Below are 15,909 nucleotides of genomic sequence, written 5' to 3'. Positions count from 1 at the left end.
TAAATGACAGACATGTTTCAAAATGTACATTTCTTTAATGAGCACTGTGTTATATATGTAGATTACATTTCATGTTAAATATTACACCAGGGGACGACCACGAACCAACCGAAGACTAAGATTAACAGCTGCGAACTGTAATGGCCTATTTCTTCATCCATTCCTCTTTTTCTTTCCTCTCACGGATCACCTCCTCCAGGTATGGAGTCAGATAGTGGACATCCTGCAGGAAAAACACAAGGCACAATACATGATGTCAGTAATCAGCAGAGGCTAAAAATCCCACCCTAAACTAAGACAATAAAAAATTTTTTTCCAAAAACCTCTGTGATAGTTCTGTTTACTTATCTTTCTTTTCCACACTTTGACTAAAATTTCATATCTCACACTGAGAATTCACTTAGGACTCATCATAAGCTGTTTGCACTAAAGTAAAAAATAACATCGCTTATGCGGATACCCCTTTGGCGCCAGCTACAAGGCCGGAGCTGAACAACAACACCCTGATAACGACTGTGTTTAGTCTGTTCCTTCCCATTCCATGCAAGGCCACCTGGGTTGGCTGGAAGACTGTTTACTTAGCCTGGCAGGGCGAAGGACACTGTCTCAGCTGAACTATGGACACGCACACACATACATATACTGATACTGATAAGCACTCACCGACGCATCACCCTCCCTACCCCCGGATCCAACGCTTACCTCCCCTCTGATGTGGACATCGGGTCAGTTGGAGGCGCAGTCCAAAGATTGTAGCGGTCCCAGATCAGATGCACACACTGGAACTCTTTCCCATGTTGCTTGTCTGTGTTTATTGTGCTATGGTGTGTTGATATCTGTGCATTCCTGTATTATCCTTTTGTGTTACACATTTCGATGTTTTTTTTCCTCGCTACCTAGCCTGACCTGTCTCTCCAATGTGATGTTTGTGTATTGTATGTACGGTCGGCAAGGTCTGTCATCTCGGTTGTGGGCAAAAGACCTGCAACTGACAAATAAAGGCTATCTCATCTCATCAGCAGCTATATTCCAGCTGACTGATAAGAGGTGAAATCAATCGTAGAGAGGGTCCTGCACCAACAACATCCTTATGATTACAGTAGTCACTAGCAAACTGTTGCCAGTAGTTTGCAGGGAAGACAACTTGTCTGTGAACATTTGCAAACTATTCAATTGGTAGTGAGGAAAGTGTGATACATACCAGGAAAGGAGAATGAAGGCTGTGGCTTTTGAAATGTATTGGTTGCACAACTTTTATCTAGTTATAAGTTTGCAGACAAGTTGGCATCCTAAGTGCAAACTACTAGCAACAAAGCAGCACTGCACACCACTTTGCAACCACCTTCAGGCTATGGATTCCCAACACCCTCCAGAAACCAGTCGCCAACCAGTTACAGAATACATACTTGCCCCTAACAACCAGTGGCTACCATTTTCAAACCAAGTGCCAAGACCACTCACAACCAATCAGGGGATCAGATTTTCCCCAAACAAACAGTGGCTGCCAGACCTGTGCTGACAAATCTTTAGGACTGCATGACTCAAGCCTCAGTGGAAAACTTAACAAATAATCACGTCCAATGAAATGACCAACAGAAAAATACTACATCTATCCATGTTAACATTAACACTACATTTTACACTGCACTGAAAATGCTAATTTAGTCTGTTTGTGTGAAAGCACCTCATCGAATTTTGTCCACTGGTTTTTAGGAAGAATCTGCTGCTTCATAGAGAGATCCAGGGCCCTCTTGATCCTGAACATCCTGTCGTTGTACACATTCTCTGGAAGCCTCCTGAGGGCCTCTTTCACATCCAGGTCCTCATGGATCGTGTCATCACGCATTAAACCTGCAACAGAAAACCCACAAGCTCAAGACAATCCGGTTTCCATTAGCAAGCTTCGAAACTGGCAACATTTTTAGCTAATGAACGCTGATCATCTTAAATTATTATATTGTGGCCTTACCAAGTTTGTTGAAGCCACACATGTTGTAATACCATTTACGGAAGCCAACCAGGAGCCTTCCTGTTGCAGCTGTAAAGAAATAGAAAAAAAAAAAATCATGAGAAAGAGACAGAAACAGACAGGATCAGTGAGGATGGAGAACGAAGGAGAACAGTGTTCTAGCCACTTAGTATACATATTTAAGTCAGTCAACTTTAGTTATGAAGCACATTACAATACAAAATAAGAAAATTAAAATTGTATAAATAGATAGGTTTAAATAAAATTAAGCCTGTACAGGTGGCCCTTAATCTCCTTTTTAATGGTATCAGTAGTGTCACAGATCTAGGGAACCTCAATCTCAAAAGCAGTCTCCTTTTTCTAACCTGGACCAAAGTACCACCAACAATCACTGATCACCTGATCAGAGACCTAGTAGTTAAACATGGATGTCTTAGTTAACAAATACAGGGAGAAATCTATCTTGTCATACTTTATTTATCTTACCGAGCTATTTTAGTATGAGCTGCTGTAACAGTGATTTCCCAACATAAAATATATGTCATCTTATAAGAGGCAATTAGTCAGATGTGCTGTATGAATATCAGACAACAACCATTCAACTACGACCACTCAGATGTCATTGTGAGACAGACGTAACTATTCACTAAAGAAAACAAACTTTAACCTCCATTAGCAATGAGCTAACAGCAGTTTGGTTGATTTCTTAAATTTAACTCCAAACGACGGCTGAGCTCTACATCAGTCATTTAGTAAAACACGCTTTTTATTATTGCGCAACAGGATGGAGGTATTTGTTTAATACCAATTATCTTATTTTACCGGCACTGGAGAGCGCTAAGCTAACGCTAGCTGACCAGCACCCGTTAGCATCAGCTAGCACGGGGACACTAGAGGACACAGACGAGTCAAAGGCACCGGAAGGCCTAATTATACTGACAAAGTAAACATAACGACCTGCTGTGAGCAACAGAATAAAACAGATCTGACCACAGGTTAAAAACGAGAGGATTAACGAGCATAACCTGGAAATATGAAAAAGGATAGGGGTTCATTTACCTGGTGCCCTCGTCGCCATGTTTATCGCTGAGAAGGAACGCGGTGGGTTGTGGGTAAAGATGCGTTCAAAAGCAACTTTATCTGACGTCACGCTGTCGTAAGGTCCGACGTTCACGGACAGCGGAAATTTTGTTTAAAACTGTGTAAATACACTTTAAATCAGTGTAAACACTGAATAAATACAGTAAAAATATAGTATAAATAAATTATAAATCGGGATAATACAGTATACATAATATAAAACAGTATAATACAGTATAAATACTGTATCAATACAGTACATAACATTTTAAATTTACAGTATAAATAGTTATCAATGCACTATAAATATCCTCCTGAGAAGCAAGGAAAAAAAAGTATCTTACAGTTTTTTGTCCACTACAAAAAACATAATGAACAGGCTGGGTCTCAGGAAGATAAAGCGTAAATCAGTGTAACTACTGTATAAATAATGCCTGATGTTCCCTGTGAGGAACCTCCATCTGAAACTCCATTAATGTCTGAGCCAGCTGTATCTGTTTACAATAATACATAAAAGTCCGAGGACCTTAAAATTACGAAGAAGAAGAAAGAAAAGGGCTTCTTCCCAAAACTGTGTGCTGTTTCTGTGTCAGACCCAGAGAAACTGACTTTGAGAATCCCATCTGTCTGTTCTCACTCTACAAAATGAAATTTAAAAGAAATTTCAATATTTCTGCATGAGTCTGCATCTATGATTAAAGAATATTTTTCTTCAGATGTTTACAAGTCTCTTAGGATTTTAAAATAACTCCACAAGTCCAGTAAGTGTTGTTAACATAACATATTATTGTTATTTTTAAGAGAATACTGTTTACAACAACGGTATCGGAAACTGGTAAATTTCTTAAAAAGGGTTCCCAAAAATTATTAACAGTGCTCCACATCTTTGTTTTGTAAGGATCAAGATAGAAGTTTGCATATACCAGGACCTCAGTGTTTATTTGTATTCCTGAGGAATTAAAAATATTAATAAAAGGAGCTGATCAGAACCACAAATTAAAATTTTAAAATTAAAAGGAAGTTTGCATGATGTTTGCCAGGTGCTCAAATCCACAGAGGTCAATTAAGGAATAGAGTTGTACTTATCCAACATTTAAAAAAAAAAAATTAAAAAAAAATAAATAAATCATAATTTTTATAAATGAATGGATGATAAAAATACCTATTTAGATTAAAAATGTCCTTATAATTTCAAAGTTTCATTCAGTAATGGTTGCTCATTCTAAAGCATGCGTGAAATAGTTTATTATTTCATCCGAAGTTAAAACTGTGGACATCAGCAATTTGAATCTTTCACAATCAAGCTTTTCAAATGAGAAAAGGAAAACCCATTTAGGTAACTGCAGATTTCCCATGTTGGTTTTCGGTACCCGACCAGAAAAATATTGGATGCAACTTAGATAATTTAAATAGCTGTATGATTGTATTATGTAATTGTTGCGGCTGAAAGAGCAAAAACTGCTTGCATGAATGGGTGTGAATGGGTGAGAATGGGTGAATGAGGCAAGTTGTGTTGTGAGTGCTCAAATAGAGTAGAAAAGCGCTATGTAAGAACCAGTCCATTTACTTTAAACCTTACTATTTAATATATCATTCTATTTACAAAACAGTACATTTCAAGCTCTTTTGATGCTCCATGTTTATATTTTAATGTTGGCACATAACTGATGTGGCTGTTGGTGAAAAATCAAAGTGTCTTTTGGAATAAATAAAAATCTTCCAGTGTGGCCAAAGCCAACTCAGTGCAAAACGTCTCATCTGGCAAAGACACCAAGCGGTCCAGAGAGATGTAGTTGGGCAGGGTTGGATCATACTGAGCTTTTCCGAGATACTCGAGGAACAGGTGGCGCTCTCTGAGGCGCAAATACTTGGAATTGAGGACCTGGAAAAAGATGTCAGATACTGGAGTTAGAATTCCTCAAAACAGCCAAAGAAAATCAGTTCATAGTACTTTAAAACTTGAAAATATGAGCGCAAGAGAGACCTACCTGTGGGAACTTGGTGATAAGGTGGTGGGGTACTTTCATGGTGTTGTGGATGAAGTCAAATATCTCTGTCAGCTTCCTTTTATTGGCAGTCAGAAGTTTGGGCACAGCGAGAACTATGTGCTGGATCTCGTTTCTCTTAAAGCCAAGCTCTATTTCACACACCTGTAGAGTAAATCAACAAAATCTACTGAGAACAACACATCTAAAACTGACAAGTTCTAATAATGTCTCCTGTTTTTTCTGTACCTTTAAGTTTTCTTTAACGGGCTCCAAACTGCCACACAGTAACCTGGGAAGACGAGCTACAATATTCCGTGTCTGGGGAGAAATGCAAAACAACCTATAAGCTGTAATAACACACTATAACAAAAGCATAATAGCACGGCTCATATCTTATATCTCCTATCATAGCTGCATACATTGTTAGCACTGAGGCTAAGTTGCTGCTGATAAAAACCCAATCTGTTGTCCAGCCTGTTCACGCTGAAGTTGAGCAGATAAGGAGCTCTGGACACCATGGACGCAACCGTCTCTGAACTGAAGTTCTTTGACTTGAGGTAGTGCACCCTTCACAAATGAGAGAGAGAGAGGGAGAGAGAGAACACTCATAGTGTCATAACAGTAACACAACACATGAACACAAATAGCTCATTTCCAGCAGTACCTACTCGACTCAACTCAATTTCAGAAGTTTTCCATTACAATCAAGTACCACCTAATGTGCGTGGGGTCATTACAGCGACACGGCTGAAAGTCCATTGACATCACATATCGTTTCACTTCACATCGCTTGGAACCCGAGCCAAGAAGGTACAAAAGTATATGAAGCTTATGCGTCAATTCAATAAGGAAGAACTATGGCCTCACATCTGTCCACTTCCAGGTGCTGCCGGATAAATCTAAACTTTATCACTTCCACTTTCCCACACTGTCGAGCTGTTTTTGTCATCACTGGTCTAGTCCAATCACCTTCTTCCGGCCTTCTCCAGGCCAATCAGCATTTACGCTGCTTGCTTTAAACCTCACTGCCCATCCGTTTTTCTTCTTCCCAGATGTCACAGCACAACCCACCTCTTCCCCATCTCCAGCTGTCATCATTCAAGCTCCATTCAAGCCACCTTCCTCTCCATCACCAGCATTTAGGCTCCGGGGGGGTCCTGCTATTCTCTTTCACGGGTTCCGTCCTATTCTGACCCCTTGAACCTGCACTGCCAAAGCTCACTGGATCACCTCCATTATGTAAAAATGGCAAAACATTATCTTGGATTTCACTTTGAGTAAGCTCCAGGGAGGTAAATCTAACAAATAAGCAGATGGTGAGGGCCAATAATTTTAATGTGGCCAAAAAACTCCATAGTTCCAGCTGTTTCCACTGAACGTCCTCCATCAGCCACCTTAAGACAACACAGCTAAACCTCACACTGACAGCCTGTTTCTGGTTTACTAATTCATGTGGACAATGTCCTGAACATTAAAAACAACAATGAGCATCCTCATCATCATGCTCCTGACCTGGCTTTCATACTATGCAGACAAGGTCTCATTACAAGTAATGAGCCTCATTATGGGTCAGTATGACACAGAGGTTGTTGTCTGCTCTTTGTTCAAGTCTGAGGTTAAATTGTTAAAAAAAACAGGTGCTCAAAATGGGACATTACATGAGCAAAAAAACCCAAAACAACAACAACAACAAAAAAACATCTCCAGTGCCCTTAAAGTGGTCCAGATGTACAAGAGAAGATGACTTTTAGAGGGAGATCAGGCAAAATCAAAATCAGATAAGATTTTTAAATTTCATGGGTTTACTTAATCACATCAGACACATTTATGTTACAATAAAGATCCTCGACATGTAAAGCTTTTCATTAAGATGCCTTCGAGCTACCTGGCCTGTAGGTTTTCCAAACTCTCAGTGAGAATGAAGGGGTTGTGTGAGATAATATAGCCGAAGCGAGAGTCCTCCACGCCGATGTCTTTGAGAAACAGTAACCGCGGGGTCACATCTGTGTTGTAGTTGAGCCTCAGCAGCATGGAGCCTACATTAGGCCTTTGTTCCAGCTTCCACAAGTTCACCCCTGCAATGAGAAGGGGTGGGTGAATGATTAGAAATAATAACATTTGGGCTCAGATTTTGAAGATGAGGTTTTACTGTGATTCCAAAGTGGTTATTTTGATTACCTAGTTGTACCAACTTGCTAAGCGTCTCAGACTTATCGACATAATCTCTAAGAGTGGTGGAGACTGGAGGGATGGCAGAGGGAACAGATATACTGATTGCCTCTTCATCACTGATCTCTTCTAAAGCTGAAGGCTGAGCCACAGGATCCAAATCTGCTTGATAAAGAAATTACAGATGAGCAGATTCCAACGTGATACAAAAAACCCTTTAAATTAATGAACAATCACAGCAGCAAACTACTACCTACCTAATGATATATGACTATTTTCAGTAGTTAGTGCAGCATCTCTAGTTGGTAACAATGAGGTCTTGTGTGCTCCAACATTAGTTCTTGACAGCTCTTGTGTATTCGTGCCTTCCTTTGCCTCGGTTGTCAGATATTTAGCTGCTGAGTCACTGTAGAAGCAAATCTGTTGTTTCCACCTCAGTCTTGTCAGCGTTGTTGCTGTTGTGTGATTCCCCCTGATCGATAATCCACTAATAACTTTTGTTGGTACTCTTGTCACCTTAATCCGCTGCTGAACCCGAGTGTAATACTGCCAGGTACTGCTCACGGTCTTACAGTAAAGAGGACCTGTGCCTCTTAGACACAGCTGTGCACAAGTAGAGGCCATGGTTATTCTGTAAGAAATGAACATGACATATTTTAGAGGCATACTATGCAACATACAGTAGTGGGAAAAGGTCTTCAGTCAATTGTCATTCCTTTATATTTTACTTTCAAGTAGCCAGACTTTCTTGTAATTTTTAAAGTGGTCTTGAGCAACAGTTCTCCAGGCTTTCTGAAGGTCTTTCACTTTGTTTTCTTTTGACATTGGCTGCTTTTCCACCAATTTTAAGCCAAGTTGTTTTTATCTGGCCTTCAGAGAAATGTTTTTATTTCCCTCATTTTAACATGGACAAACGAATCCTTCCACCATAAAAAGGCAGATGACTCAAGGGAACCAGTGTTGTGTCTACACATTTTAGACAAGGACCAATTTTAAATGTATCTTTAGGCACTTTGTAACCAGCAGCCTGTCACAAAACACATCACTTGTTTCCATTTCTTTAGTTGAAAAATACAGAGGGTAACACAGTTTTACAAGCACAAATTTGTATTTTTATACCAGGTGATTCCCAAAGAGCTGTTAGCTGAAGACCTGGTATGTCTCAGCATGGTTTGCAGTATGCCCTCACAAAAAAATCTGAGGAAACTGGACAAGTGGGGGACAAAAGAAGAAGTGACGGTCCTTAAGGACCTGTCGTGTCACTAAAAAAATTGCCAATTGCAAAAGTGCTCGGGTGCAGTCCTCTAAAATCTTAACTGGCACTGTGCATCGGTCAAATGTTGATTGGTTGACAAGTGGGCCAGAACTGGGAAAGGATCAACAGTGGAGTTCACCACTGTCACGGACAGCCCTGCTCATCGTGATGGTGTGTTTTTCAAAAAGACAAAGATGAAATGCTCGTGTTATTCATATTTACAAAAACCTTAAGTCACTAATATATACTTTCCCCGGATTAGCTAGCTATGCAGATAGCTTGGTTAATGATTTGCTAGCCTACGAAAGGCTAGCTGGACACGGTTACATCGTTGTATGCTAGCAGAATAATAATTCTTTAAATCCAGTTTAAATCCAGCGTCAGTACATAGACCTTTCTGTTGTCTTACTCACTGTTTATGAATCAAAGCATTTTCTTCACCGTCCTGCAATGTCAAGTATTTTCACGTGCGCGCTAACGGAAGTGCTCCACGTAAACGTCACTTTATGGGACGTGCCACAACGCCGTGTTTTTACGCATACCTGATGTCTTTTTTTATATTTAGCAGATAAAAAGTGTCATACATACAAAATTAAAAACATAACATAACATTACTACAGTTAAAAAAATGCACTGCTGTAGTTTATAACCTTTGCTCTGGGGAGTATTACAAAACTCTTTGGCATACCACGCCCCTACGATCAGGCTTGGTTCAGTCCGTCTTCAAGGTTCCTGATTGTTGGTCTGTTTTTACGTCACCCCTCATAATTTCACAGCTTTTAGTGTTCACGGATAAATTTGCATCGGTAAAGTTCAGGAGGAGGCATTTGTCTCAGCGACATGGCAGCTACGATTGGACCCCGAATACTGAGGAAGGACGATGCGAATTATAACTTACATTTCCGAATGATAAACGAGCAACAAGTGGAGGATATCTCCATTGACTTCTTCTATAAGCCGCACACCATCACTCTGCTGACAGTCACTGTGCTCAGCCTGATGTACTTTGCCTTCACCAGGTAAATAACAAGCTGAAATTGTACGTTGCTGTTTACAATTGGTTTAAAAAGCTTTGTGTTTTAGTTCACACCCGAATTTGTGCCGTGACAGGGATGATGAACACACAGATAACAACCTCCGTGTCGGTTTGTTGGTAGTCGTCTTCTTCTTCTTGGTCATCAGTGTCCTGGCCTTTCCTAATGGTGAGTTAATAACTACTCATAATAACATTCCTTTAGTGGATGGTCGAGTGTGATAAAGTCACCGTGTGGATCTGAAACAGTGGATTCATTAGTACTGCTTTGATGATTAATTACTAGTTTAATCGCTTTTACGGAGTTACTACTTTTCTGGCTACAAGTATTTTCAGTTTTTGACTTTTGGTTGATTGAATTAGGTGACTGGAAAATATGAAACCAAATCTGTCAGTTTTTGTCATTTTAAAAATATGGCTCGATCTGCCTGTATTCAAATCTGTCATCTTAGACAGACCAGAATAGACTTGATTAAAAAATAGATTTTACCCACGAAATAACTAAATATGATTAATTACTGTAAGAATATGTCTTAATTTATTAGTATATGTATACTTTATGTAATAAACTACCATTAAAGTGTAGCTTTAAAATAATATAGTTTGTTAACTAAAGCTAGAGACTCAAGATTACCTGTTAAAACTCAGTTAGCTGTTTAATCAGATCGTCATACCTGCATTGTTGTATGCATCAGAGATGTGGGGCCATAAAGACATTTCATTCATGGCCTCATGGGTATCTTTGTTTGTCTGAATGCAGTTGTTTTTAAGTTGTAAATTCAGAAATCTGCTTGTATATTCGATTGAGACCAAATGTATATAAGGTGGAGAAGTGTGTATATATATATATATATATATATATATATATATATATATATATCTTAAAGAGATATATATATATATATATATATATATATATATATATATATATATATATATATATATATATATATATATATATATATATATATATATATATATATATATATATATATATATATATCTTAAAGAGATATATATATATATATATATATATATATATCTTAAAGATATTATTGTGCAAAAAAGACATTGGATCTGTATTTTCCATGATCTCTTTATTATAAATAGTACAATCATCTTATGATGCTTTCTATTTCAGGACCCTTCGTTAGGCCACACCCTGCAATATGGCGAATGGTGTTCGGTGGGTGTTTAACTTTTCTGCTAAGATACAGTTCTCATGTAGCCTTATCGTCACTAACTCACTTTTCTCCTGTGTTGGGTAGGTCTCAGTGTGCTCTACTTCCTGTTTCTTGTCTTCCTTATATTCCTTAACTGGGACCAAGTGAAGACTCTAATGTACTGGCTCGACCCAAACCTCCGCTATGCAAAACGGGAGGCTGATATAATGGTAAGTATAGCTTTGACCTTACATTTTTTGGAACCTGTTGAAGTGAAACTTAAAATCCTCTAAAGCCATTTTTTGATAGATTTAGAATAATCATGCCGCATAGTTGTTTTATTTTTTTCAATAAAGTTTTATGATCTATGTAGTGATGTTCTTACATGCTCCATAATATGATCTATTTGGAGAATCTGCTGACCAGTGAATACACACTTGTGTAGTCAATTTCAGTAAAATAAAGTAATTTTGGTAGCAGTAAAGATGTAATCAAAAGGAGGGATCAGCATGATTGTTAGCATTGTTACTGTTGTTTTCTCCCTAACAGGAGTATGCTGTAAACTGTACAGTGATAACGTGGGAGCGCATCCTGAGCCACTTTGACATCTTTGCGTTTGGCCACTTTGGAGGATGGGCCATGAAGGCTTTGCTAATCCGCAGCTACGGCCTGTGTTGGACCATCAGCATAACCTGGGAACTCACTGAGGTAACATTCATGTGATCTCCGCATGACAGCAGGCTTGATCTGCCTGTATTCAAATCTGTCATAAACATGCTGTATATTCACAAAGCGGGGAGTCTGCAAGGTCACAGAAGAGTAATTATCAGTCATTTGTAGTAATCCAGCTCATGCGAGAGAATGACAGTGCTTCAGATTATTCTGTGCAGGGAACAGGGATTGTTTGTCTGGGAGACATTTATGACAGTATAATAGCAGTAGGGGCTTTTTGCACACAACAAAAGCTGTGGTCTTGACTGTTGCCAAGGAGTGGAAGTCTCAGCAAATCCACCCCATGGTCTGAATGTACAATGCTCAGACAAACTGCAACAACACAAGAGCGAAATGTTAAATCTTACAACTGGAAAAAGTCTGAAGGGTTGTCAGGAGAAAGCCTCTGCGCGCTAAAAAGAATGAATATTTACGTGGCAACATTCTTACCTTGCAGAAAAAATGAGTTCATATTCAAAATTACTATCGCCAGAAGAGGCACGGCTTTCCAAAGTGTTTCCATGGGAATGACGGTGGTTTAAAAATAAATTACTAAAAGCTCTCAGGCTCATATAACGCAGAAGAACTAAATATCTTTTCCCTTGAGACACCCACTGTGGCTCAAGTGGAAAAAGACTAACTACAAAACTACAATAAAAGTTATTCTTTCTTGTGAAAAGAATAACCCCAGATGAGGAGTTCACTGCACCAGAAAAAAAAGATTCTCTAGCATCCATGGGATACTGTTAAGAAATTATACTGTAAGTGATGACATCCAGAAATGATAGAAGTCATGTTTAATGAAAGTTGAGAACATGTAAGATACGATAAGATGAGATAAGGGTCAATGGAGTTTGTTTAAAGTAGAGGGATTGTGGACGCAGCACACCGTTCGTCGTGAAGAGATAGCCGAGTGTAAGAGTGAAATGTTCGGCGTTCCCTGGGATAAGTTTGAGGAAATTAAGAAGGGGCTGTTGGGAGGCCTGGGCTGGGCTGCTCTGCCTAGGCTTAGCCTTCGTGGCGCGTCCCCAGATAAGCTGAAGAAAATGGAAGGTTAACGCTTAGACTTTTCCATTTTTCCCATTTTACATATTTTGTTTTCTTTATGTGCATTTTCTGTTGTAGTTCTGAACATTTTGTAGCTTATGGTGTTTTGGAAAACTGTAACCATAGTTTTATTGTCATAATTAGTAGCAGTAGTTATGTCAATTTCAAAGACTTGTGTTTAAATTTCCAAGGCAGACAGGCTGTGATTTGGTTGTACGCATGATCAGAGGGACTGCTACATTTCTGCCTATAGTATGAGCAATTTGAGGTATGAAAATACTCATCAACTAAAGATTTTCCTGTGAAACATTTGTACGCACAATTTGCATACAACAGTGCCTTCGTGCAGTTCTTAGGCACTGTAAAGGAAACCCTACGTCCTTTAGACGATGAGACCTAAGTGAACATGTCTGGCCAGAATCCACAGCACCACATCTGGAGAGAACCAAACACAACATATCGCCACAAACACCTCATGCTGTCAAGCATTGGTGGCGGAGGGGTAATGATTTGCGCTCTTTTTGCTGCCACAGGTTCTGGACACCTGCAGTCATTGAGGCGGCCCTGAACTCTTCTGTATATTAAAGTATTCTAGAGTCAAATGTGAGACCATCTGTCTGAGAGATAAAGCTTGGCTTAAACTGGCTCATACAACAGGACAAGCAGAGGAACAAATCTAAAACAGAACGGCTGAAAAGGAAACTAATCGTTGTGTTGCAATGGTATGGCGAGCTGTGCGTAAACATATGCCCGCAAACCTCAATGAACCAAAGTAACACTACATAGAAGACTGTGTTAGAATTCCTCGACAATGTTGTGTGAGACTGATGAAAACGAGTAGTTCCAGTTATTGCTGCTGAAGGTGGTTCAACAACCTGGTGAATAATTTTTGTATACTACTTCTGCATTTTGACAATGTTTTAGTTCAATAAAGAATAACGCAGTATAAATTATTATGTGTTGTTATCCATCAGTTTATATTTAAATGATTTTGGAACCCGATAGGGACCAGATGGACTTTGTTCTCTTATATAAACCTTAGAACTGTAAAAAGCAGTAATTTCTATTTCGCTGACTGTATATTAACTCATGTCCCATGTTTGGTCACAGCTCTTCTTCATGCACCTTCTACCAAACTTTGCGGAGTGCTGGTGGGATCAGGTGATACTCGACATACTGTTGTGTAATGGAGGAGGCATCTGGCTGGGAATGACCGTCTGCCGTTTTCTGGAGATGAGGACGTATCGCTGGGCCAGCATCAAGTCAGTATTGTCTTGTCTTTTTTTCCCATATGTAAAAGAATTGCCATGAACATTAGAAACAGCTGAAACAATCTAATAATATGATAAGAGATATAATATGTGTAAGACAAAGTTGTCTTTTCAAATTCCTAAAAGCCAAAAAAAGCATCTCTGGAATTCCTCTAAAACCTTTATCAATAAACCTTAATCATTCAACTTCCTGGCGTTCTTGTTTCCCTTTTTGTTCTCAAATGATTTACATTCAGAGATATTTTTCACATAATTGACCACAGGGAGAACAATTGGTTTCTTTTTGTTCACCTTGAATAATGTTCAAATGTTTAATGTTTCAAACATGAGTAGATCTCTGTATTATGAGTGCAACCCTGACACAATACACTATTTCTGTCCAGGGAAATCCACACTACCACAGGGAAGATAAAGCGAGCTGTGCTTCAGTTCACTCCAGCCAGCTGGACCTTCGTGCGCTGGTTTGATCCAAAATCATCATTCCAGAGGCTTGCAGGCATCTATGTCTTTATGATCCTGTGGCAGGTAGGGTGTACCGTGATTCAGAAACACAAACTCAGTTCTAAAAAGTTTGGGTGCTTCGTAAAAACTACAAACAGAATGCAATGATTTGCAAATCTCATAAATCGATATTTTATTCACAGTAGAACATAAAAAAAGATATCAAATGTTTTATTTATGCCCAAAAATGCAAAAATATAAATGAACAAAAAAGACAGGACCCTTAGAAGAGGTCAAATGAATAAAACTAAACTAAAGCCAAAAATGGCAACTAAACATATATCCACACTAACTGCTCAACAAATTTAAATAAATAAATAAAAAAACCTGACCTAACACGCAAAAAACAAAGGCAAAACTAGTGGCTCAGATGTATTTTTTAGGGAAGGCCTTTCATATTACAGCGAGACAATGCTAAACACTGCAGACAAGAACCTGGCTTTGGTCTACCTGCAGTCCAGACCTTTCACAAACTGAAGACATTTGGAGCATCAAGAAAGAAAAAAACTAAACAAAGAACACCCAAGACTGTTGAGCATCCTACATCAGATAGGAATGCCATCCTCGGTTCACTGACGTTTACAGACTGTTGTTAAAAGAAGAGTGGATGGTACACAGTGGTACACATGGAGAAACATTTTTGAGATAAAAGAAATAAAAAAAACTTAACTTGTTCTTAAAATGGTCCATTTTCTTAGTTTGATATATTTTCCTTGTTTTTTGGGGAATTAAATATGGGTTTATTAAATAATTGCATTTTACACACCTTCCCAAGTCTTTTGGAATCGGGGTTGTACTTGCAAAATAGCCAGTCATTGATCAATTCACTAATGTGTCCGTTGAATATTGTTCATTTGAAGAATCATATGTTCAGTAATACCCTCACTGTACATAAACAACACTTCCTGTGAAATCCTCTTTGTCTTACACATCTTTCTTTGCACAGCTGACAGAGCTGAACACATTCTTCCTCAAGCACATCTTCGTCTTCCAGGCCTCTCACCCTCTCAGCTGGTGTCGTATCCTCCTCATCGGAGTCATCACTGCACCCACTGTACGGTATGATTAAACCTCAAATTTACATCACTTATCAATCTTTGAGCAGTGGTAATTACAATGTTATGCGGTCTTATTCAGGTTGTACCTACTAAATACACGTCTGTGAGGATGCTGTGTTAATGTTTGCTTACTGATTTTGGGTTTTGGGGTTTGTTTGTTTTTTAGACAATATTATGCTTACCTGACAGATACTCAGTGTAAGCGAGTTGGCACACAGTGTTGGGTTTTTGGGTGAGTATCTTTTTTTTTTACTGTAAATTTAAGCATTTTCTTTATCTAAGAGCAACTTCAGATGATGTTTTAAAAAATGTAAAAATTAAAAATTGTAGCTAGAGCCATAACTTGTCAGTTTCCTTTGGCATTATGTAAAATTGGCTTGAATCTTTTTTATTAGTTATTTGCATGCTTTGCAGAAGCTGTCACCACACTAGTTTTAACAGAGCAAATTCAAAGTAACATTGTAACAAGTGTCAAGTGTCACATAGTACTCATCTAATTCTGTTTATGGTTGAAATCTGTTGTTGAACAGCACATAAAACAAAGCTTTCACTCATTTTCAACCAGAGAGAAAATGGACACTTCCTGCCACTGGCGCCAGCTTAACCATAATCAAATCAGGCCGCGAAGCACGGGTGTCAAGCTGTCGCATTAGACTACAGTTTG

At 38.8% G+C, this 15,909-nt stretch overlaps 3 protein-coding genes across 4 annotated transcripts in view; 1 reads left to right on the top strand and 2 right to left on the bottom strand.

Moving 5' to 3' along the window:
• Positions 1-15: 15 nt before the first annotated feature.
• Positions 16-3,108, bottom strand: uqcrb (ubiquinol-cytochrome c reductase binding protein). The gene is made up of 4 exons (XM_084919769.1): positions 3,029-3,108; positions 1,970-2,038; positions 1,685-1,851; positions 16-223 (listed from the first exon to the last, which is right to left on the bottom strand). The coding sequence occupies exons 1-4, from the start codon at positions 3,045-3,047 to the stop codon at positions 146-148; spliced, it is 333 nt and encodes a 110-aa protein (XP_084775895.1). The 5' UTR covers positions 3,048-3,108; the 3' UTR covers positions 16-145.
• A 1,107-nt stretch (positions 3,109-4,215) lies between these two features.
• On the bottom strand, positions 4,216-8,971 carry mterf3 (mitochondrial transcription termination factor 3). Of its 2 annotated transcripts, XM_084920058.1 has the most exons (8): positions 8,875-8,971; positions 7,464-7,837; positions 7,216-7,368; positions 6,923-7,112; positions 5,457-5,604; positions 5,284-5,355; positions 5,038-5,199; positions 4,219-4,931 (listed from the first exon to the last, which is right to left on the bottom strand). In XM_084920058.1, exons 2-8 carry the CDS (start codon positions 7,828-7,830, stop codon positions 4,737-4,739), a joined length of 1,287 nt encoding a protein of 428 aa, XP_084776184.1. In that variant the 5' UTR covers positions 7,831-7,837; positions 8,875-8,971; the 3' UTR covers positions 4,219-4,736. The 2 variants fall into 2 exon arrangements, with proteins under 2 accessions (XP_084776185.1, XP_084776184.1); XM_084920059.1 differs by lacking the exon at positions 8,875-8,971 and having other exon boundaries at positions 4,216-4,931.
• A 202-nt stretch (positions 8,972-9,173) lies between these two features.
• The window catches only part of ptdss1b (phosphatidylserine synthase 1b), a 29,072-nt gene continuing 22,336 nt past the window's right edge, over positions 9,174-15,909 (top strand). The window contains exons 1-9 of the mRNA XM_084919915.1: positions 9,174-9,480; positions 9,572-9,663; positions 10,636-10,680; positions 10,763-10,887; positions 11,207-11,365; positions 13,526-13,677; positions 14,070-14,211; positions 15,134-15,246; positions 15,412-15,477. Coding sequence (XP_084776041.1) covers positions 9,302-9,480; positions 9,572-9,663; positions 10,636-10,680; positions 10,763-10,887; positions 11,207-11,365; positions 13,526-13,677; positions 14,070-14,211; positions 15,134-15,246; positions 15,412-15,477 — 1,073 coding nt within the window. The 5' untranslated portion in view covers positions 9,174-9,301. The remainder of the gene's footprint in view (positions 9,481-9,571; positions 9,664-10,635; positions 10,681-10,762; positions 10,888-11,206; positions 11,366-13,525; positions 13,678-14,069; positions 14,212-15,133; positions 15,247-15,411; positions 15,478-15,909) is intronic.

The sequence above is a fragment of the Perissodus microlepis genome, chromosome 22 (genome assembly GCF_051167445.1).
Source record: "Perissodus microlepis isolate ML-2025 ecotype Zambia chromosome 22, ASM5116744v1, whole genome shotgun sequence".
Taxonomy (NCBI): domain Eukaryota; kingdom Metazoa; phylum Chordata; class Actinopteri; order Cichliformes; family Cichlidae; genus Perissodus; species Perissodus microlepis.
This window is presented reverse-complemented; position numbering and strand designations above follow the sequence as displayed.